Source organism: Neovison vison, chromosome 6 (assembly GCF_020171115.1).
Source record: "Neovison vison isolate M4711 chromosome 6, ASM_NN_V1, whole genome shotgun sequence".
In the NCBI taxonomy this organism is placed as follows: domain Eukaryota; kingdom Metazoa; phylum Chordata; class Mammalia; order Carnivora; family Mustelidae; genus Neogale; species Neogale vison.
Window position 1 is genome coordinate 70,017,593 of NC_058096.1, and position 23,771 is coordinate 70,041,363.

Consider the following 23,771-nt stretch of genomic DNA (forward strand, 5'->3'; position numbering starts at 1 on the left):
TTCAAAGATTATAGAATTAAATACAAGATAAATGACTCATTATCTTAATTAACTGAAAGTATAATAAAGATTGCCATTCATTTATTCTTTAATTCATCTATCCATCCATTCAAGGTTTATTGAATAAATGATGCTATGCTCCACAATTCCTGCTATTGCATCTATTAATCAAAGAATATGTACTGGGGTGCCAGGAACAGTCAGTTAAGCATCTGCCTTTGGTTCAGGCCATGAATTCCAAGGTCCTGGAATCATGAACCCCCAGGTCCTAGGCTCAAGCCCCGCATCAGGCTCCCTGTTCAGTGGGAAGCCTGCTTCTCTCTCTCCCTCTGCCCATCCCCCTGCTCATGTACTCTGTCTCATTCTCTTTCAAATAAATAAATAAAATCTTGAAAATAAATAAATAAATAAAATCTTTGAAGAAGAAAAACATATTTATTAACAGGCAAAATAGTTTGAACTACAAAGTCAAAAGATCTAAATTTAAAATATGCCTCTGCCACTTACAAGTTTTGGCAAACCTGCTACCACACGGTCTTCTCTTTTCTGATTATTCCTATCATCATACAAAAGTACTGCTACTTTTCCACCTTAAAAATAAAAAGATTTTTCTTTTAGCCTCACTTCTCCCTCTAGCTAGCATCTCACTTCCCTGCTCCCAGCAAAACTGCTTTAGAAGACATGTCCATAAATGCAGTTTCCAATTTCTTTCCTTCCACCCTCTCTTGAACCTATTATAATCAGGTGTTTACCCTGACACTCCACCAATATGGCTCTTATCAATGTCATCAATGATGTTCATGTTCTTCATCTTACTCGACCATTCGGCAGAATTTGTCATAACTCATCATGCTCCTTTTTTAAGAGACTCTCTTCATTTGAGTTCCAAGACACCATATTTTCTTTATTTTCCTTCTCCCTACTGGCTACTATCTCTCAAGCTCCTTTACTTGTTCCTGGTGTCTTGCCATTGCAGTGCCTCAAGGCTTGATTTCTGGATCTCTCCCCATTAATCTCTTAGACATCTTATCTAGTTTCATGTTTTCAATATCATCTCTATGTTGATGACTTCCAAAATTATACTTCTCACCTCAACCACTCTCCTGAACTCCAGAATTCTATGGAGCTACTCAGCAAGCTACTTAGTGGTTCCATTTATTGACCAATACACATCTCAAATGTAACAAGTCAATGCTCTACTTGAATTGTCCCTCAAACCTGCTGTCTTGCAGTGCTCTTTGACTAATAAATGATGCCTCCATTCTTTAAAATTTAAATCATATTATGCAGCGCCTTTACTTAAAAGCCTCCAGTGTTTCTTCACTTTGTTTGGGTTCTCCATGCCCTCTACATGTCTCCATGTCACTGCCTTGATACCGTCTGTCATATTCCCTCCTGGTCCACATTGGTCATTTTGCCTCAGGTGGCCTCTATACCTGGTGTTCTCAATTTCTGGGCAGCTCTGATCCAGATGTCCCCATAACTCTCCCTTTTACTTCTTTCAAGTGTCACTTTCTTATTGAGAACTTCCCTGACCACCCCATCTAAAATTGCAAACTGCCTCCCATACCTACACTCCTAACTCCCTTCTCTACTTTATTATTGGCCTTATGACTTGCCTTAAACACACTACATATCTAGCATATTTATTCTGATTACAGAAAAATATATCCTCTACTAGAAGAAATTCTTTTTTCTTCCCTCTTCTACTCCAGCACCTTGAACAGTGACGGGCACAAAATAAGCTCTCAAAAAACGTTAGTTAAATAAATGAAGGATAAAAAAAATGAATGAAGGTAAGCAGTGAAAATAAGGAGAGCTACTTCTCAGGTAAAAAAAAAAATAAGTAGTAAGTAAATGAAATAATTACTTCATACATGTTAATGTATAATACATGTTCATTATTTAAAAAAATTATAGGCTCATGTGTATCTGTTAAAAATAATTTTTAGGTGGGAACTGCAGGAAGGGAAGGAGAAATTCTAGTTAAAAGGGTTGGTAGGGAAGTGCATGGTTTTGCAAGTCAGCCTCAGGCAAGGTAAAGATAGCTCTGGAAACACCCTGGAGTTTGGCCCAGATTATCAGCGTCTAGGCCAGTTTAGCAAGTGAGGGCATGAAGGAGGAAAGGGTTGGAAGGCAGGTTCGGATCTGTATGAGTAGTATCATGGAGTCTGTATGGAGTCTTCTATATGGTTCAAGGTGAGACCTCTAGGCTCACATACTGCTATGTGCTGATGTCCATCTTGGGTCCCTCTAGCAGTATTCAGTTTCTGAGGCAAGAGTCAGGGCTTACAGTATTTGTCATTTCTAGGGCTAGGTGTACATACCCTAAAGAAAGCAAATCACTGCAAGTCTAAGGAAAGGGATTGATGCACATGTTCATATAGTCCTTAATAGAATGATTTGCTCTCAAAATATAAATCCTTGCAGTGAGTAACAGAAACCAAGTGTCTCTATTATGCTGCTTTGTGCCTAACACATAGTGATGTTACATGTTTTTTCATAGGTTGGAGTGAAAATCAATTCACAAAACATATTTTAAAGTGAAAATGCAATTTTAAAAAAGGCACTCTAATTCTTGAAGTTATAAAGGATATATAATTCTCAAAAGTCTTTGTATCCAGATGTAGCTATTGGATTAGCTGATATAGGCCCAGTCCATGAAAAAAGTTTCTTTAGAAACCATATCACCTTTGAATTTTATAATACAAAGTAGATTTTTATAGATTGTCCCTAGAGTTCACTAACTGACTTCCTTTGTTCCCATTAAACAGTTCCGGGGACAGAGGTATAGAGCCTGTGTTAGTAAAACTAACACAGGCTCTATACCTCTGTCCCCGGAACTGTTTAATGGGAACAAAGGAAGTCAGTTAGTAAAGTCTCACTGACAGTGAACAAGTGTGGGGAGGTACAGAGGAAGATACTGCTCTCTATAATATAATAATATTATTATCAAATAATATCTTGCAAATCTTCCCCAGTTTCAGAGAGGACATAGTGGTAACCTCTATAATACTGCCTCAACCTCTCTTTACAATTTGTAATTGGCTTCCTACATGGAGTTTGAGCTTTGTTTGCTACACTGGTACAGATGTGGCCATGAGCTTCTTTTCTGTGAAGTTAATTAAAGGTCTGGGATCTCATTTTTTTCAAAGGATGACCTCAGACTCTGTACAGAAGTGTGGAAAATATGAACATGGAGGTATGCATGTGTGTATAAATATGTATACATTATATATATATATATATATATATATATATATAGGAAAAAGAAATAGAAAATGACAAATCCCGAGAGAAAAGAAATGAAGAAAGGAAGGCATTCATTAAGCTTCTACTATGAATTAGACATCCAAGAAGGGAGGTAAAGGGGGACACAAAGATGGAGAGATGAGGGGCGCCTGGGTGGCTCAGTGGGTTAAGCCGCTGCCTTCGGCTCGGGTCATGGTCTCAGGGTCTGGGATTGAGTCCCGCATCGGGCTCTCTGCTCAGCAGGGAGCCTGCTTCCCTCTCTCTCTCTCTGCCTGCCTCTCCGTCTACTTGTGATTTCTCTCTGTCAAATATATAAATAAAATCTTAAAAAAAAAAAAGATGGAGGGATGAAATTATCAGATGTTAAAGAATGAACTTGTAAAAATTTCCTTCCTTAAAGGAGAGCATTATAAAACGGGATGCTGGAAGTCCATTAGGGAATGCTTGTCAAATCATTGAGAGAACAGAAGGCTGTGGTGCACTGATTTTGGCTTTGTCTCCCCTAGGTGCTAGGTTGCTGTCTTGCCATGAGATGAGTTATCTTTGAAGTTCTGCTGAGCAGTCTAGATAGCGTGACTTAAGAGTGCAAGTCCCTAACCAGAGTTCAGTTCCCCAGAATACAAATGCTGAGAGAACCAGTCAAAGTCAGAAAAAACCAGCCCAAGACGTTTCCCTTTAAGCCCTAGAGAATGCTGCAGTCTCTATAATTAAAAGGATATTATATTGGAGGTTGCTAGGTATTGGTATCATTTTTTTTTTTAACTGTGTGTCCTTAAAAAATCTGTAATTGTGTCTTTATGATTCCCCTGATGGTCAGAGGGGGAAGGCTGTCCTGGGAGAGGCCTAGGTAGGTAGGAGGTAAGGTCACAGCCTGCTAAGTTTGGGACATGACAAAGACAGAGGAGACTAATTACCATTTTAGAGCTTTAAGGTAGGTCTTCAAAAACTGTTTAGGAATTCCTGGCCAATTACATTTTGCTCAGATGTCACTTTGGCTTCTTCCACCCCCATTGTCCCAACATCATATTAAATATCCTCAGCATTTTTGGGCTTATAATAGAAGATTCTCTGCCTTCATTTGTATTTTGGGGTAGATTGCAATCATTTGGTCCAATTCTTCATTATTCTCTTTATCCACACTCCTTAACCATATAACCTTGCAGCGCTCTCCCACTGTGGGCTGGTGACCGGGTCAGTCTCTTGACCTTAGGCTTAGGCATGCGATTTTCTTTGGTCAATAGGATGAGAAAATGTGATGCAAGCAGAGGCTTGAAATGGACTTGCACCTTAGGGCTTGCTTGTCTACTAGGCGAAGAGTGACAGACAGATGGTACTGCTACATGCCCCAGTCAAGCCCACTCTAGACTTAAATCTTGCAGATGTGTAAGAAATAAATGTTATTTTTGGATGCCACTGATGTTAGGTTGTATGGTTGTTTCTTTCACAGCAAAAGATAACTGATACAAAAGTCATTTGATCCATGCTCCTCTTGTCTACCAGAGTCATATTTCTAAAATAGAACTCCAATTATCCTAAAATCACTTTTCTTCAGACACTTCAGTGATTTCCTGTTATGGGCTGAATGCAGGCTCCCCCAAAATTCATATGTTGAAGTCCTAACCCCTAATACCTCAGAAAGTGACCTTGTTTGTAAATAAGGTCATGTAAAATATAATTAGTTGAGTTAAAATGAGGTTATACTAGAGAAGAGTGGGCCTCTAATCTGACTGATTTCCATGTAAAAAAGGAACATTTGGAGACAGAGACACTCATAAGGAGAATGCCATGTGAATATGAAGGGTAGAGATTAAGATGACATGTCTCCAAGTTTAAGAATACCAAAGATTGTTGGAAAACCGCCAGAAGCTAAGAGAAAGGAATAGAACAGACTCCCTCACAGTCCTTCAGAAGGAACTAATCCTGCTGACATCTTGAACTTAGACTTCTACATTTCTCATACAATACATTTCTGTTGGTTAAGACACTCCCCATTACCTTTAGGACAAAGTTTGAACACTCCTTCACAAGCTATGGACGTCCTTACATAAACTGGTCTCTCGCTCTATGGATTCATCCCTCACTGTAGCCTTACCCCATTCCCTAGCCACACAGAACTAGTTATAGTGCTTCAATCAATTGCTTCAGAAATTTTTGTCCATCCTCAACTTTGGTTTCAAATGCTCTTCATGCTACCTTCCCACCCTTCATTAGACCCCACATGATTACCTAATTAACTTCTATTGTATTTCAAGCTTCAGATTGGACATCATCTCTGGAAACTTTCTCTTCATCTTCCCAATCCTAACTAAAGAGGATGCCCTAATGAGTGCTCCCCAAACATCGTATACAGATATTTCTATCACGATCTGTATTACACTGTGGATAATTAATTGTTCCTTTCACATCCTTATCCTCATCAACAGACTTGGTAATGAACCCTAAAAACAAGGTCATATCCCATGTCCTTTTATCCTTAGTATCTAGTATAGTTCTTGCTGCAGAGGGGCTGTGCAGCATGTTTTTGTAAGGAATCTATGAAGGTTCATGTACAAATATCCAAACACATGTGTTTTTGGCATATGGGAGATATATTCTGCTAGTGTGACAACTAGCAGCTGAGTTTACTTAGAAGCGAAAGCACCCAATTAAAGACCAAACATCACTTCCTTATTCTTCTTCATTTCCTTCTCTCTATATAACTACCCTATCTCACATGCTTTATAATGCTTTTAGATGTAAGTGACTGTGAATTATTACTGACTGTGGGCCTTTCATCTTCAAGACTGACAGTCTATGTTCCACATTTCTCAGGAGGGAGAAACTATTATAACTATATTTTTGCTTACCAAGAGAATTGTTAATGGTTATCCTGGAGGAAAAAAAAATCTATAAATATCCAACGTATAATGAAGCCTTAAGCTTACTTTCTTCCTTCACTAATGAAATCTTTCCGAGTACATTGGCAGAATTGCAACATAACCATTACACTGTGAAAAGAGACAAAGCCTGTAGTGAATTTTTTCTTTTACCTGTTTAGTCCTCATTTTGGAATCGGACGACAGATTGTTGTAGGTATAATGTGCTTGTGTGACTCCACAGAAGAGAACAGCAACTATTCCTGAAATTCAAAAACATACCAGTCAAAACCAATTTTCTTTCCCATCTAATACAATGGGTAGGGCCACATCAGCTAGAAGAAGAGGAGGACTTGATGTCAGTAGAGTTAAAACTGCTAAGAATTACCATAATTGTCAGTTCTTCATAATTAAAAGGATCTTGTATTGGCATACACCTTTCTACTTGTTTTAAACATGGGTCCTACAGGATTAACCTAAAGAAAAGTATTAAGAAGTACATTCTTCTTGAGGATAAATGATTCTCTGATCATGAGTTAAGAAAGTTATACTTGGGGAAACATGAACAAAAGACTATGTGGGCAACTCCGGTCTTCTCACAGCTAGTGCCAACTGCTTTTTTGCATTTTATCCTAGATGCTGGCACACTCACTCAAACATTTGCTTTTCACTGGGTATCCTGAGGAACCTGAAGAGGTTCCCGTCATACATAATTTGGTATTGAAAACCATGAGTCACAAACTTAAGAAATCTATAAGGGTTTTGTTGCCCCTGCCAATGCCTCTACTTGCCAAGCATGAGAGAAAGGTCCTTTTTGGCCCTGTGCCTCCCTGACAAAGCTGGGTGTTCTATTTTCTGCTGCTGAAGAACTTAGTGAGTACATCCAAGGCACACACTCCTTGAAGGTAAGCTGGTCTGTTCTTGTGTGCCTCCTTCCTACAGTGAGCCTTCAGCTGTTTCTAGGCTGACTGCAGGATTGATTTCTTAAGCTATCAAGTATACCCAGCTTTATGCGACATGAAGCCATACATACACTAGATGTGTCCTGGGGATAGAGGACTAGCAACCATGAGACAAACGTTGTTATTTGTCTCTGGGCTACTATTCTCTTATCAGCCCTGAGTTGGGGTAGGCAATTGGTGGGGATGGCATTATACTTTGGATTAAAGAATCTATTAATTATGGGAAATTGAGCAGAGAGGAGGGCTTTGGGAAAAACACAAGATGTAAGTATTCCTCAAGTCAGACCAAGGGGATTGAATTGAATTTTAAGCAGCAGAGTCTTTCCAACTAAAAACACTCATAAATTAAATGCTGATGATTCTTAAGAGTATAGAGATATGTGAACTGAATACTGACGTTGCAAATGAATCCACAATAAAGAATTTTAAAGAACCAAGCTTTTATTTTTTTATTTATTTTTTTTGGTACTTAGACTGTATGTTTCTATTTATATGGTGGTTATTACTTGGATTCGCTTTGGATATAGTACTGTTAAGATATATTTACTTATACAAGTGCATAGCCATTTACATGTCTTATATCCTTTTAATTTGCTTCAAATCAGAATGACTAGGAAATTTTGCCAAGAAATATATATGCAGTAAGCATTCTATAGATTTTTGGGTAACTTTTCGGTTTCTTAGCCTTTCTTCAAAAATTCTAAGAAAAGGATGCTTATAAACATTGTGTATTACTCTTCACAAAAATTCTATTAAAAAACAACCAATACCTGGGAAACTTTTAGGGTACTGAAGCACTTTAAGTACTTTGAGGCACTAGGATGATTGCCATACATGTTGTTTTGTTATCAAATATTTTTCTTTCCTTATTTAAAAATGTAATTTACCTATCTCTGCCGATTCTGTAGTCTGTTGGAGATTTTTCTGGGTGAGGTTTAGCTGACCCTCCCACTGATGTGGAAATGTTTGATTGTATATTGATTTGCAGAGTGGTGGTGAATAAAAGGGGTGGGAGCATGTGTGGGTAGTGCATAAATGTATTCTGAGAACAAGAAGTGGTAACAAAGAAGTGTTATAAAGGAAAGGGAGAGGATTTAAGTCTGGCTGAATGAACGCCTATGGCGGGCCAAGAACACACCGTTGTTGCTGTTGTTGTTTTACATCATCTTATTTATTGCATTGATTCGTTATTTCACAATAGGCTTAGTACTATTAACCGGCTCTTCCTACTGTCTTCCCCTTCTCAGTGATAGCATCTCCATTCTTCTTGCTGCTCAGGCCAAAATTCAGGATCACCCTTTACTTTTCCTCTCTCTGCACTTCAGTGATTTTGTTGTCTTGTCCTTTGAAACTTACCTGAACACAGCCACTTCTCAACACTGCCTCCCCTAACATCCTTTTCCAAGCCACCGTTGTTGTTTTTTGCCTAGCTTACAGATTCCTGATTGGTCCCCTTGTCTCCCCTGTTAGGCTCCTGCAATCTAGCTTCCATCCAGCCACAGTGGTTCTTTTAAGACAATTGAGATCATGTGAGATCATGTCAGTTCTCTTCCCTAAACTTTGTAATAGATCCCCATGACAAAAAGACCCTGTTAGGATCTAGTTTGGCCCCCTTCTTCCCTACCCCAGGTCTCTAAGCTCATCTGCTATACTCATCCCTTGCAGTACACTGTATCCTTGCTAAGCACACACCACTGCAGGGCCCTTCAGTTTCTGATTCCTACTATTTGGAAAGCTCTTCAGATATCCACATGGCTCTCTCCTTCCCTTAAGATGTTACACTCTCAGACACGTCTTCTGCATGCATTCTATAAAAATGATCCTTCCATCATTCTCTAATTGTCTATCTTTCTTTGTTCTTTTTTATATTATTTACTGCCATCTAACATTTTGTAAATTCCTGTGTTTATTTTCTGCCTTCCAGAATGGCAAAGGAAAGCTCACTGAGTGCAGGGGGATTCACTGGTCCCTAACCCTCTGAGCAAAGCCAGGCACATGGTAGGCATTCAGTGAATATTTGCTGAATAAATTAATGCATATTCCTATTCCCATGTAACAAGTAAGAAACAAAAGTAATTTACTTAAGGTCACCTTGAAAGTGGCAGAACTGAGATTTCAAAATTTAACAAACTCCCTGTGCTTTACTGCCTGTACCAGTCCATCTGTGAATGTTTTAAGGTAATCTTAAGCCATCTAAAAAATATCATTTCTGATGTCCCAGAGAAATTGAGATATGATGATGAAGATTATATATCCAAAGAGGCTGGTATCTTGTTTGAGGATACATTCTCTAGTAGCTCCACTAGTTTCGTTTCCTTGCTTCCTTTAGAACACTAGCAGGCAATGCCTCTGCTAATACTTTTTTTTTTTTTGAGTTGTGTATACAGATGCGTCACACAAACAAACAAATGAAAAGTGTGCCTATATGACCAGAGGCTTGGTGTAATTAAAGTATAACAACTGAGTTGATCTAACCTTCAGTATTAGCCTACATAATCATAATTCTATACCTTAGTATTAATTAACCCACACAAATTACTGTAATTAGTATGACTTTTACAAGCCAAAACATAGTTTGAAAATGTCTCATCTAAATAGACCTCTAAATTCTCTGCCATTTAAGTGGATTCAGAGTTGTGGGTTTTCTCTCTTACAAAAGTGCATGTTAGGGTGCCTGGGTGGCCCAGTTGGTTGAGCAACTGCCTTCAGCTTGGCTCATGGTCCTGGAGTCCCAGGACTGAGTCCCACACCAGGCTCCCTGCTTGGCAGGGAGTCTGCTTCTCCCTCTGACCCTCTCCCTTCTCATGCTCTCTCTCTCCCTCTCAAATGAATAAACACAATCTTTTTTGGAAAGTGCAGTTTAGCTGTCATTGTATTTTTGCATCCCTATGCCTGCCAGCACTAGTTGTCTGACTGGTAGATGGGGCCCTAGGCAACTCTCTTACATGCCTGGATCTCAGATTCTCAGGTCTACAGGGGGATGGAGGGCACCAAGTGCTCTCTGTGTGAGTCAGTGAACCAGGGTCTCGGCTCCAAACACACCTGCCTGTGCTCCCCCTGTGATCCTGGGGCTGGGGATCTGCAGACCCCATCTTCCTCCTCCAGAGCCTGCTAAGCTCTGCTGAGATGAGCCCCAGAGGGAGGCTGGGATGTAAGAGGAAGAGAAAAGGCCTCTCTGCATTCTTGCTTGCCTATTGCTCCCATCAGCGGCATCTCAGCAGTGGTTCTTCACCATAGCTTCCAGTTGGTTCCAGCCTCATGGGCCTTCCTCAGAAAAAGCAATAGCCAGCCAGTGACCTCAGAGGTCTGGGTCAAAGCTCCCGCAGTTCCCTCTTAGGAACTTACAGATTCTCTTCCATTTGGCCCTCCTGACCCAGGGTTCACACTTGCTTCCGGCACTTACTACCTGTATGGCCTCAGTGCCCCCTTTGTACTTTTTCAACTCTCTACCATCTGTACACCTAATCTCCCGCATTAAACTCTGGGCATAGCCAGATGGTTTCTCTTTTCCTGACAGAATCCCGACCAGTATTCACTTGTGTGTCCCTTCTGATGCTAAGCATTGATGGTTCCCGGAAACCACTGGAGTTTTGTCACCTGGAAGTAAGATTTTCCCCATATCGTCCTGTCATAACTGGACAATGGAGGATGCCAGTGGCAGCTGAGATGCTGTGCCAAGTCCCAGAGGACTGGCCTCAGTTTCCTTTCAATTCTACTTATGGTTAAAATTGTCATTTTAAAAAAAAGTGTGAGTTTGAGCCACTAGATTAGAACAAGATACTTGGGGGAAGGAAATAAGTTAGGCCTAGAACTAGTAAAGAGGCTTGGGTTATACTTGGATACATGTCTTCTGACTCCGAATCATATGATCTTTCCAAAATATGAGCACTATCCTATAGTGTGGCTGCCTTGAAGTATGAGAAGTTCCCTATCATTTGAAATTTTTGGGCCAAACCAAATGTTTGAATGATTATCTGCCAGAGCTGCTGTGGGAAAAAAACTATTTTCATAAAGGGTCTGGATATCCTCCAGTTCCCTGGGTCTATCATTTTCCTATATACTATTTTATTAATTCACTAGGATGAACATCTCAATTTAACCTTTATTTATTTATTTATTTATTTAGGATGAGGAACTAATGCTGGTTCCAAATGAAACCTTTAGACATTTGAGTAGAGGTGGCCCAGCTTAACTTTCTCAAAAGGTAAAGACAAAATAAACTCCTGGACCATCAAATATCCTTTTAAGGAGACAACTCTTCTAAAATAAAATTTTAAAACACATCATTACCATATCTTCTAATCATAAAAACTTAATTTTTTTCAAGTGAGCTATGAGATTTAAAGATAAACTCAGGAAGTCCCCTTTGTGTAGAAAAAAGATGTTTCTGAGTGTTTAGACCACAAACTTTCAGGTCAAAGGACACTGAATACGGTGAATTCTGATGTTGGTGTCCAAGTGACAGATGCAGCTCACCTCAGAGAAACCCACTTCCTTTATTTTCTCGCTTGCTGTTTCTTCCACCTGTTTTGCTTGTCCTTGTCATTTCCTGGTTATGCTTAATTTACAGCATATCCTACTGCCCTCCCTCTACGGCAGAATCTTCTTGACCCCACCTGAAAGCTCAGCTATGACCCAAGCATCTGGATTAGGCAAGAGAGATTTCAAAACTCCACCTAGGGGCGCCTTGGTGGCTCAGTAGGTTAAAGCCTCTGCCTTTGGCTCAGGTCATGATTCCAGAGTCCTGGGATCGAGCTCCACGTCCGGCTGTCTGCTCAGCGGGAGCCTGCTTCCTCCTTTCTCTCTGCCTGCTTCTCTGCCTACTTGTGATCTCTGTCTGTCAAATAAATAAATAAAATCTTTCAAAAAAAAAAACTCTACCTAATGCCGCTGAATGTTAATGTACATTGGAATCACCTGGGAATCTTGTAAAATGCAGATTCTTCTTCAGTAGGTTTGGAGTGGAGCACATGATTCTGCATTTTATACTACCAGGGATGTCTATGCCACTGATCCAAGCATCTCACTTTGAGAAGCAAATTTCTGACCAACGTTTTGGTATTAAGTCTCAGTTCACCACCTCTTCTATGGCTTGCTTTGACCTTGTATGGTCCAAAATGTTTTTTTACTAACTATACAAAAAGTTTTAAAATTATATTCCTGTGTTTTTAGTTTTTATTTTTCTTTTCATAACTTCCCAGAATTGACAGGATTCCATAAAATAATTTTAGTTTCATGGAACAATTATCTATCAAGGACATTTGAGGAGTTTAATTTTTTTTTCTTTATATTAGTATTATTTATGGAAAATTTGGAATAAAATTGATAATATATTTTTCTATCAAACTGTTTAATAATTTTCCCCTTCAGAAAAAAGCAAATAAATCACATTCTTCAATCACAATATTATAAAATTGGAAATTAACAAAAAAAGTGTATCTACAAAAATGTATCCATTAGGGATTTTTAACTGTATTCTTCTAGATGAAATTGGAGTTGAAGATGAAATCAAATTTGCAATTTGAGCTTATGTAGAAATAAATAACTGTGAGTGTAGAATACACTTCTTATCAAAACCAATGAGATGAGACCAGATTATTCAGAGGGAAGTTTACAGACTTGTATGCATTCCATTAGGGAAAAAAAAAAAAAAGAATTGGACGATTTACCTCAAGAAGCTAGACAACAGACATAATAATGGACTCAAAGAAAGTGGAATTAAAAACCCAATAAAAGAAAAATGAAAACAAAATAGTCAAAGAGAACATATAACACCTAGATTTGGTCAGTAAAATTAAGAGTTGTAAAGTAATTGTGTGGTTTGGGTGCCTGGGTGTCTCAGTAGTTTAAGCCTCTGCCTTTGGCTCAGGTCATGATCTCAGGGTCCTGGGATCGAGTCTCGAATCAGGCTCTCTGCTCAGCAGGGAGCCTGCTTCCCTCTCTCTCTCTCTCCCCGTCTGCCTCTGCCTACTTGTGATCTATCTCTGTCAAATAAATAAATAAAATCTTTAAAAAAAAGTAATTGTGTGGTTTGTGTCTTTCAGGGCCTGGGTCGTTAAGATCTCCATCCTTCTCAGGCTGCCATTCTCTGGTTATGGTTATAGGTAGAAAATGGGTGACATTGGTCAATGGCTTCACCAACGAAGAGTCAGTTTTCTCATTTAGATAGTACCGAATCCGTCTTAGAGGTCTGTTCTCAATATAAAGCTATATCATGGATACTAACATGCTTCATAAAATGAACATTAATAAGTACATCCCAGATTTTACTATAATTACTAGAAGTAGATGAAAGAAAGAAGACATGAAAAGAAGGATTCCACAGATAGACACAATATTTCCTGTTTAATACATTGCTGGGGGAAGAAGTACAAAGGATCTAGTACATGTCTTGTATATTCTATACCCTTAATCATTATTTTTTGCCATCTCTTCCACAGTAATTCCTGTGTCAAGAAAAACCAAATGAAAATGAGCTCCTTATTCCTAATAATCCAAATTTAGACAATTTTCAGTAATACTATAGTTAAGGTACTAGATTTTTGCAAGTTATCTTGGGTATCTGCTATCATCTACTCAAATCTTATTTATCTATGGAGGTCATTCAGTGAGTAAACACAGGTTATGGCTATGGGGGACACAAGGATGAATAAAGCTGGTCTTAGACTTCAAGCAGCTTTATGTCTTCTCAAAGAGACAACATGTACACAAAGACATCTAATAGAAAGTATAATGTAGTTGGTGACAAGAAAACAGAAATCCTGAGAGATTATGATTTCTTTTGGGCTGGGGAAGGTGCAAGAGAAATGGGAAAAATTTGGGTATTTTGGTGTTGAAAGAGGTATTTGGGCGTTGAAAGATGACAAGAGTTTGAGGATGACGAATCAGGAGTAGGGAATTATATGTGAATGAAGGGAGAGAGGCAGGAGACTGTGGAGCATGTGTGAGAAACATGCAGTTTACCTGCGCGCTTTGGGTTTTAATCAATTACAGGTTAGGACATAAATACAAATAGAATTAATTAATTAATTAATTACATTTTCTAGAAAAACTTATTAAAAGAAACAATTATTAAACTGTATTAATTGTCTAACTGCTATAAGCACAAAAGCATTTGTCTTACATGTTTTATTTGTTCTTTTCTAAAAATCAGAAATATGAAACATCCAGTATGTCTGTTCTATGCAGGCAAACATTATTACATTTTTCTTCCCAACAAAAATAAAAACTGATCATTCTTTTTCCATCTCTGCTGCAAAAACAAGCAATCACTAAGTGCAATAGCTACATTGCATGTCTAAGATTTTGGATTCAAGTTCTATTTATGGGGTCCTGTGGCAATGACGGATGGAATCAAGTCCACACATCTGAGTCCACAGAGAGGGGAACATGCTCACAAATATCCGAGCTCTGAAAGAAATCAAGAAAATATATTTTCTTGATTGAATAAAATATATTCTAGGCCAAGAAAATATATTTCTTGGCCTAGAAAATATAGTAATACTTTCTGACTCATGTGTATGCACAAGATTGCCTTTCACTGTTTGCACAGTGAGACTTCAGTAGTGTACAAGATCCTGAAAGGGCTGGTTGTAGGGACTCATTTGTGCAATTTTCAACAAAAACTAGAACCAATATTTTATCACAGTAGCTAAAAGAGCTGTTTGAGAAACCACAAAGTACACAGTTAAATTCAAATTAATTGGCAAGTAAGGAAATTTAGGAATCAGCATGAGGAGGTCCATAATTCTTTGGGAAAAATAATGATTCTGCTGGCAAGGACATTCTTTCCACAGAGATCAATTTTCATAGGACAATTAACATATGGTTAATAGAGTGCCATGTACACTGTTGTCCTTGATTCCCATTTCTGGACCCCTTCAGAGAGCATTAGTACTACTAAATATTGTCTATGTCTATGCATATATATAAACATAAGCTTACATGATCAAGGTTCAGTGTGTGATTGTAAATTATATAAGGAAAAATGTACTACAGTGGACATCAAGAGGCCTGGGAGCTATCTGGTTGCAGTTCATCCACTTGGATGCCTTGTGCAATTTAAATTCATTGCCTGGTCCATTGTCTTCTTCTCAATGAATTAAAGAAGATGGTCTGCATTAGTATTCATTAAGTTGGAATGTAAAAGAAAACTCATTGAAAGATGAAAGAAAATATAAAAACATCAGTTTTTAATTAAACTTTTTGTGTATTTTCAAGTATGTAAGTACTTTTGTGGGCAAAAATTATATTTGTCTGCAAATAAGGGAATGATAAAGCTATTTTATTTTATTTTTGGCCAATAAGGGTCAAGAGACTCTGGCAAACACTGCTCTAGAAGATCTCTAAGTACTTTTCAATCTTAAATGTCTGTGATCTGAGTGGATCAGTGTTTACATTTGCTACAAGGTCTGCATATATGGAATTGAAGAATTACATGGGGCCCTCAGCTTCACGTTGACCTCCTGTCAGTTAGATTACCAGGAGTCTCCCTCTAGATCTCCTTAAGCACTGGGTCTACGCCCTCCCTCTTTGTATTGCCCCCAACTCCTATAACAGTGCCCACAGGCATCAGGCGAGGAAATGCAGATTGGTCAAAAAAATGAATCTCTATTTCAAAAAATATTCCTCTGCTTTGAAAAGAGAATGCAAGAGAAATTAGTTTTTGATCCTCACATACAAATAGATGTTTATCTGGATTTATTAGTGGCAGGGTCCATTTTCTCCTAATATTTAAATTTTCTGATTCAAGAGTATTGATTTTCACCTACACTCTTTGTTACTGATAACATTATTCAGTAGTTCTTTTTTCATTAAAAGTTGATGAAGCCTTCAGATACAGAAGCTGAAAAATAAACGTCTGTCACAAGGAGCATGATTTTCTTTGACATTAAATGCAGACTTGAGGGGTTTCTAAGACTAAAGAATATTGCATTTTTGGACAGGCTATATTGATTATATTATGAGAACACAGAGAACGAGAGAGAAAGAAAAAATGTGTCTTGCTTTCAGATGATACTCTGTGGGGTTTTAAAGTTGATGGGTTATTTTTATATGCCACGCTTTTACTTATTTTTGATCTAGTAAAAAGAGACATTTCTGACAGGTTTCCTACTACCACCGCTGAACGTGAACCTGGAACTGAGAAGTCAAAGATTTAAAGAAATGGAAAACTCCTTCAGGGAATATGAAAGATTCCAAGTTTCCAAAGAGCACAATTACTGTCTAGCTCACCATATTTGGCAATGCCACAGTTGGCAGATTAATCATGAGTCTGTGGAATATAAGAAAATCAATATAGAAAATAGCATGAATCTATGTTCTTATTCCTGGTTTCTCCAATGCAGTGTAGGCATGCATTTAAGAGTTACTTCCCCTCTATGTTGCAAGGTTTATAAATTTCCATTTAAAACAAAAATCTCATTCAAAATATAGCAGTGGGTATTTGTGCAAATTAAATTTGGGTCTAGAAAAGAAGAAAAAAACACTTTTTCATTTATATCTCCTCTATTCTGTCTCAGGACTTGGGTGTTCATCAAGCTTCCCCATCTATTCAGTTTTCATTTCCTTGGTGTCAGTTAACATATTTGCATCAGAGTCACCTAAATGGCTAATGAAAAACCTCACCCAAGATGTCCATGTCCAACTGCCCATCATACCCTTCCATGTAGTTTTCACATTTGCATAGAATCCAGAAGACTTTCTAATGAAATAATTTTTGTGTCTCCCTTTCTATTGCATGTATTCACTCACTTATATTCCCATTTTGGAGGAATGAACCATTGATCAAGCTGATATAGGGACCTGGGAATTATCTTTGACTACACTTTCTCCTTCTTCCATGTGTTATATATTTGTGCCATCTATCTTCCCACAATTTTATACATGCCTATGAAGAAAATGGGTTTTTGAGAAAGAAAGATTTTTTTTCCCTCCTATGCCTCTTGGCCCCATAAGGAGACATTAAATAATGACTAAACACATATACAGTGAAAAAGGTGGGGCTAAATTTGTCCACTACTCAAGTTGCTTGTGCAAGGTTGTATGAACACTGAAATGATGAGCTATTCAGTTCAAGAAAATGCAGGTGTGATTTAATGAGTTATTATGCAAGGAGATGTACTTTACACCTGTGTTTATTGAGGTGGCAACGTTGTATGTTTGCCCTTGGTTCACTGTGTTGGTTAACTAATCCCCTTGAGAATTTTGGATGCCTATTACAGTTTGAATGCCTAATATTCTGAGTCTCCAGGTTTTATTTTTGGCTTGGAAAACACTCAATGCACCTCATTTGTTGGTGAATTGTTGGCTAGTTAAGTTGGATTCACATGGTTCTGACAATATGAAGTATGAGCAGTTTTAAGCAAAGAGATGTCACCTAATGACATGTTCTTAGAAGCTGAAAATGACCAAATTTCTTTTAAGAAGCAATTCAAACCAAGTCCCCTCCCAGTGTTTTGTTTTATTTACTGAGATCTAGAAATATATTTTCCATCGAGTCATGCAGTGCATTGCTGGCAAGCCAAATAGAACACATTCACCTCTAAGCTAAAGCCTTCTTAAGAGTTTCAGTCAACTTTTTTTCCCAAGTCGAGAGATGATGGAGATAAGATGTAATAAGCCAACTTACTCAGATCCAGCAAAGTCTAAACATGTCCAGTAATAGTCATTTCATTTGGAGGTCTTTCTCTTTTGTCTATTGTAAATAAGAAAGACTTTCCCAAGTTCTCCTTTTCCTGACTACTTAAGTTAGAAGAACCTTTCAAGAATTGACTTGACAGAGAAGCAGAACCTGAGCTTCCACGCAACTTTTGCTTATCATGACAATGTAATTAGGCCCTTGTCACTTGAGAGCAACAGGAGAACATTCCTCAATTCCTGGGATTGAGACCAATTAACTGTTAATATTGTGCCTGCTCTCTGTGTGTGCTGAGTGCCTTTCTGACATCTTGGTCAATTCCCTAGGAAATGGGCCAGAACATCATATAATTTCATCCTACTATATTTGATACATTTCTCAGAGTTTTTTACTGTCTGGAATCATACCAGAAAGCCCAATAGCATTACTTAGTAATAAGGACTTTTTTCTTCTTTCAGGTTTTTATATGTTTATTTTCTTAGGTGGAGCTCATTCTAAGGTGAATAAATAGCAAGCTATACTATTTAACTTCTTGTATGAGAAAACGAGGTATGCCAGTGGCCTCTCTCTCCCTCCTTTGCCTTCAGTGGATGTAAAATATTCCCCAGGAATCTAAAAATGGAAGCTGCCTTTATTACAGCCATGCCTGGAAGCAGAGAAATCATTAGACATGGTGTCAATGTTGCCATTAGAAATCTTACTCTTCTGGTGTTTAATGACAGTCCCTGAAAGTTTGCTTCTGGCAAAAACCTGACCCCCAAAGTCTCAGCTGGGAAACAGATTATAAAAATGAATTTTCAAACAACCTGTCCAGCTGTGCTTTTTGGTTATCTTTATAAACTGAAAAGCAGCTTCTATGACAGGATTCAATTCCATTAGAGATTATGCTATAAATAATACTGCTGAATTATTTTCAATATTCAATTTAAAGTAACGGCTCAGTAACCCAGTGACTTTTAGAAAATAGAACTCTCCACAAGAAAAATTCTACCTGGTCAGAAATTAGGTATGCATGTGTACCAGGTGCCTCATAGAGAGAATACCTTGGGATCATGTATTTACTCAAAAGCCAAAATTTTGTACATGTATAATGTCCCTCCATTACAAAATAATAAAATCCTTTTACCATAGCAGTAAAGAAAATTGAGATCCCAATTGCTAGATGACTTATCCCAATCCCTCAACCAGTGAGCCAAAGATCCAGAAACCAGAGACATACTCCTAAAGTGGCTGATTTTGTAAGTAGGGCAGACATATCCATATACATTCCCTTTCTATGCTCTCCTGGCTTGTAAGAACTCCCTGAAGTCCATTTCTATCTATACACTCTCATCCTCTAGAAGGACTTCTCACTTGCATTTGACATTCTGTCCAGTCTTCCCAAATAAAAGTTTTCTCAAACTGTACTTGTATATTTCCAAGAGCAGAGAATCAAATTTCTGGGTAATAGAAATGCCAACCTTCATTTGCATGTCTAAAAGCCACTTGTTCCCATAAAACTAAGTTCTTCTATGTGACTATTGAACATTTGCAGGTGCAATTTCCAAGTGACTGAGATGAGGCGGCTGCAAATGTGGCCCTTGAAGTAAAAGATAATCAAAATAAATCAAATGATCATCATCAAATTAGTAAAACTGAAAGTGAAAGCAGAAGATGCGGTAATGAACGAGCCCCTCTCACATGAAGTGTTCATCATGAATCTTATAAGAAGCTGAATCGAAAATGATAATGAACACTGTGCAAACTGTCTTTAAAAGCTTGATCTTCTTGTTTGTCTATCACTGTGCATCTGGCATAAGAGGGTCCCAAGTGTCCTAGCCTAGAGGCTGCATTGTCTTTGAGCCTCTTTTCCTTCTGATCTGTCACCAAATTATGCAGTTTCTTTTGTGGAAATCTATCAAGGATTATTCCTTCCCTTGTACCATTCAGGATTCTTTGTTTGCAAGCAATAAACACCGATTCTGGCTATTGTAATCAGAAAAGAATCTACTGCAGGGAAGAGTAATAGCTCTCAGAAAAGAAGCAAAAAGGCAGCCCCAGGAATCTGTGTCAGGAATAAACAGGGGATTTCAACAGGGCTTTGCTGTTGGAAAGAACAGGTGCCAATAGACATACACCCTTCTGTCTCCCTCCTAAAGGATCATATCCTAGGGAAAGAGTGTCTGGCTGACCTCGCTTCCCATGTCCCCATTCTGTTTGGCAGAGGAGGATGAGACATCTTGATCAACAAGATGGTATCTGATGGAGGAGTGGTAGCTCCCTAAGCAACATCAGGATACTATTACCAGTGAAAATGAGAATGGGTGCTGGGCAACCCAAATCAGCATATGTCTACTATATTCCTCTCAGATAGGTTCTTGTTTCCTCAGGTCTATATGTCTCTATTTTTTTTTTTATTAAAGATTTTATTTTATTTATTTGAGAGAGAGAGACAGTGAGAGAGAGCACGAGCGAGGAGAAGGTCAGAGAGCGAAGCAGACTCCCCTATGGAGCTGGGAGCCTGATGTGGGACTCGATCCCGGGACTCCAGGATCACGCCCTGAGCTGAAGGCAGTCGTCCAACCAACTGCGCCACCCAGGCGTCCCTATATGTCTCTATTTTAACTTAATCATTAGGGAAATGAAATTGCAGATTGATGTAATTTATGGTATAGTCTTTCACTGATGTATGAATCTGCCTTGGAAAATCCTGACCAATGGACATATGCAGTCTTTCAGTATATTCTCAGGCACAGGGCACTTATTACCTGATAAAGCAGTCTGTTATTCAGATTTTGGAAAATTTTCCTCTTGTAGAGCTAAAATCATTCATTCCATTGCTCGAAAGATAGTGAGGGCCCAGAAGGCTTCAGCCATACTTCTGGTGCTGATACAGCACTGGCAGATTGGATAGTCTGATGCAACTTTGGCCGGTCAATCCTAATTCTACACATCACTTCTAGCTCTAGATTTCACAACCACAGAGAGTGAATCCAATAGCCCAGTGAAGTCTAGGTGCACGTAAACAAATAGCAGCCAGCTGGAAACTATAATGGAAGAAGTTCTGATTCATCATAATTCTCTCAAATATAAAATAGTTTAAAAAGTACTTCACATAAAATTTGTAGGTTGAACGTGAAGACAACTATAAAAATTTACTAAGGGCCATAAAAGATGACTGGAATAAATGGAAAGACATAACATATTTCTGGGTGGGAAGACTCAACATTGTAAAAATAACGCTTCTCAAATTAATCTAAAAATTTAATGCAACCGCAATCATAATCTCAGTTATTTTCTGCTTGAAACCTAACAAAGTTATTTTCAAGTCCATCTGGAATAATAAATATGTGAGTACAGCAAAGAAGCTCTTGAAAGTGGGGAAGGGAGGGTGAGGGATTGATCTAGACATTAAAACGAACAATGAAGCTGAAATGATTAAAACAGTGCAGACCAAAATTTCACTGGTACAATAGAAAACCCAGAACATACGTATGCATATATTACCTACAGATGTGGACATTAAGCTATAAATACATCGGTTATGGTTGAAAGGTGTTAGGACAAATGGAAGGTATCTTCTAGAAAGATAATCAAGTTCCTGCTATATCCTGTATTACATATTAAAACAAATTCCAGCTGGATTCCAGTGCAAAAACAAAACTATTAAAAGTATGCATTTTCATCGATAAACACTTAGGCTTTCTATGCAAAAGTCAATAAAATCTTGGGTTTTCTAAAGAGGAGATAAAATTAACTGCATAAAGCTGAAAATGTCCATACTATCCTTTTCCCTTACTAAGCCAATAAAGTAAAACATATTTAAGAGATAAAACCACAAATTGGAGAATATTTATCGCTTACATGACAGTCAAGAGATTAATTTTTTTTAATAAATAAAAAGCTTTTAAAATTCAATGTGACAAACATAAGCATCTCAGTATGAAAAAGGACTAAGGGCAGAAACAGGTAGTTTACCAAAGGATAAATATAAATAACAAATGACATGTGACTAAAATGCTTTCATCAGTACAAAAATAATAAATGTAAATCACAATGAAATGGAAATTGATTATCATATTAACAGGGGTGAGTAAGATTTAGGGTGGCAAAGATGTGAGCAAATGAGCTCTCTTTCATTGTTTGTGGAAGTATAAAGGGTCACAAATTTTCTGGAGGATAATTCGGGCAAATTTTTCCAAGACATTAAAATGTTAGCTTTCTTATTAACCCAGCAATAGAGATGCATACATCAATTTATAAGGATTGCCATTGTAATCATATTAATAATACTGAAAACTATAAATAATCAGAGGGAGGGTAGAATAAATTATGGCAAGTTGATATGATATTATACTAGGCAGCCATTAAATAATACACAAGAATAATGTCACAAAAAACAGTCACCATAAATTCTTGAGTGAAAAAAGCAAGTTACTTAAAATTTAAGAAGTATAATTATATTCATGTATGCATGTATATATTTAATTAAGTGTACATATATGCATATAATCAGATGTACTCAGACACATATTAATAGGTAGTTATTAATAGGTAGTGAGAAGGTATTTCCTTCTGTGAATTTACACTTCCTAAATTTTCTATAATGTTTATACATTACTTTGGTAGTAAGAAAAAATAAAAAGTATGTATCTAAAAATAGATGTATTTTTTTTAAAGCAACAGAAATTCCTTTTTCAAATGAAATCTTACCTGAAAACCCAATTCATGGAACCAATAAAAAGGGACAGTGTAGGAGTGGCAAGATTTGCTCACTTGGTGGGCATCCTTGAGCACCATTTTGAAATGTCAGGGCTGGGGGAATTCTGCTGAGAAGCAATGCAGGTACACACCATCCCTAGGGCCTATATGATGTGTTGTTCATGAACACAGACAGGCCCCATGATTGCTGGTCACCTCCATAGTTACTCAAAAATTGTTTAATAGCTTAGTCCACTTAGTTCCTTATATTCATTGTCATATGTCCATTTGTTAAGCACTTTTTGAAAAGTTTTCTAGATTTTAGCTTTGCAATATCTAGTTTATTTGTGGATTAGAACTAAAAGGATTTCATCATTACCAGATTTCATCATTACCAGAAATACCTGTAGATAATTATGATTTGGTGCTACTTCCTCAGATTTCATCGAAGGTTGATATGAGAGATGATTTCATGAAGATTATATCTCCATCTTCCTTGAAACTGTTATTAAATATGTTGCCCACTACAGTGTTCAAAGTTCCCTTATACAAGGATACATATGATAAATTTCCCTAAAATTTTTATACCAGAAAAGAAATTTGCCCATTTTTATAGACAAGTATGATTTCCTTTTATAATGCGGTATTATTCCTATATAACTAATCATGTTTCCCTTTTGGCTTTGGCTGCCAGAAAGCTCAGAGCTATATTTATTGCCAAACCACAGCAATGAACAGCTGTCTAATTTTACAGAAAAGCTCTATCCCAAAGCACTTGAGTATTTACTCTCAACTAAACGGTCCCATGGTATGCATGGCTCATGTTATGAGTTGTCTCAAATCCAATTTGGAAATAGGCGAGGATTAATAATAAACACACAAATAAACGCATAAGTAATTTAGACCAAGCAGCCTTGGTATTTGGCAATAGAAAATGCTTACACCTAGAGTTTGGTTTGTATCAAATGCGTACCGGGCACATTGCTTTATCTGAAGTACCTTTCTCAAGTGAGCGTGGCCCTTGGTACAGCCGTGGACTTTTCGGTCTTTCTGCCACTGAGGTCCACTCCTACATTCACCCATCCCATGATGCTGGCTCCCTAGAGGGCGTCTGTGTGGCATCCAATAAGGATGTCAGGTTGAAAAGTTTGGCAAGAGAGCAAGGTACAGATAAACTAGCAATTTATACATGGACTGTAACCTTTATCTAGTTAATAAAACAGGATCTTGCTGAAATGGACAATTTTCACACATAAAAATAAATAATTTTTAGGTATTGGTGTGTGTGTGTGTGTGTGTGTGTGTTTAAGTGTGTTTATTATAATGTTCAATGGTAGACTAAAAAATACCAGGTGAGTTAAGATACTTCTTTACCTTTCTAGA

At 37.8% G+C, this 23,771-nt stretch overlaps 1 protein-coding gene across 2 annotated transcripts in view; it reads right to left on the reverse strand.

Annotated features, from left to right (window-relative positions):
- The window catches only part of SLC9A9 (solute carrier family 9 member A9), a 686,028-nt gene that overhangs the window by 278,016 nt on the left and 384,241 nt on the right, over nucleotides 1–23,771 (reverse strand). For both annotated transcript variants that reach the window (XM_044251554.1, XM_044251552.1), the window contains one exon: nucleotides 6,282–6,370. In XM_044251554.1, the coding sequence (XP_044107489.1) occupies nucleotides 6,282–6,370 (89 nt within the window). The remainder of the gene's footprint in view (nucleotides 1–6,281; nucleotides 6,371–23,771) is intronic.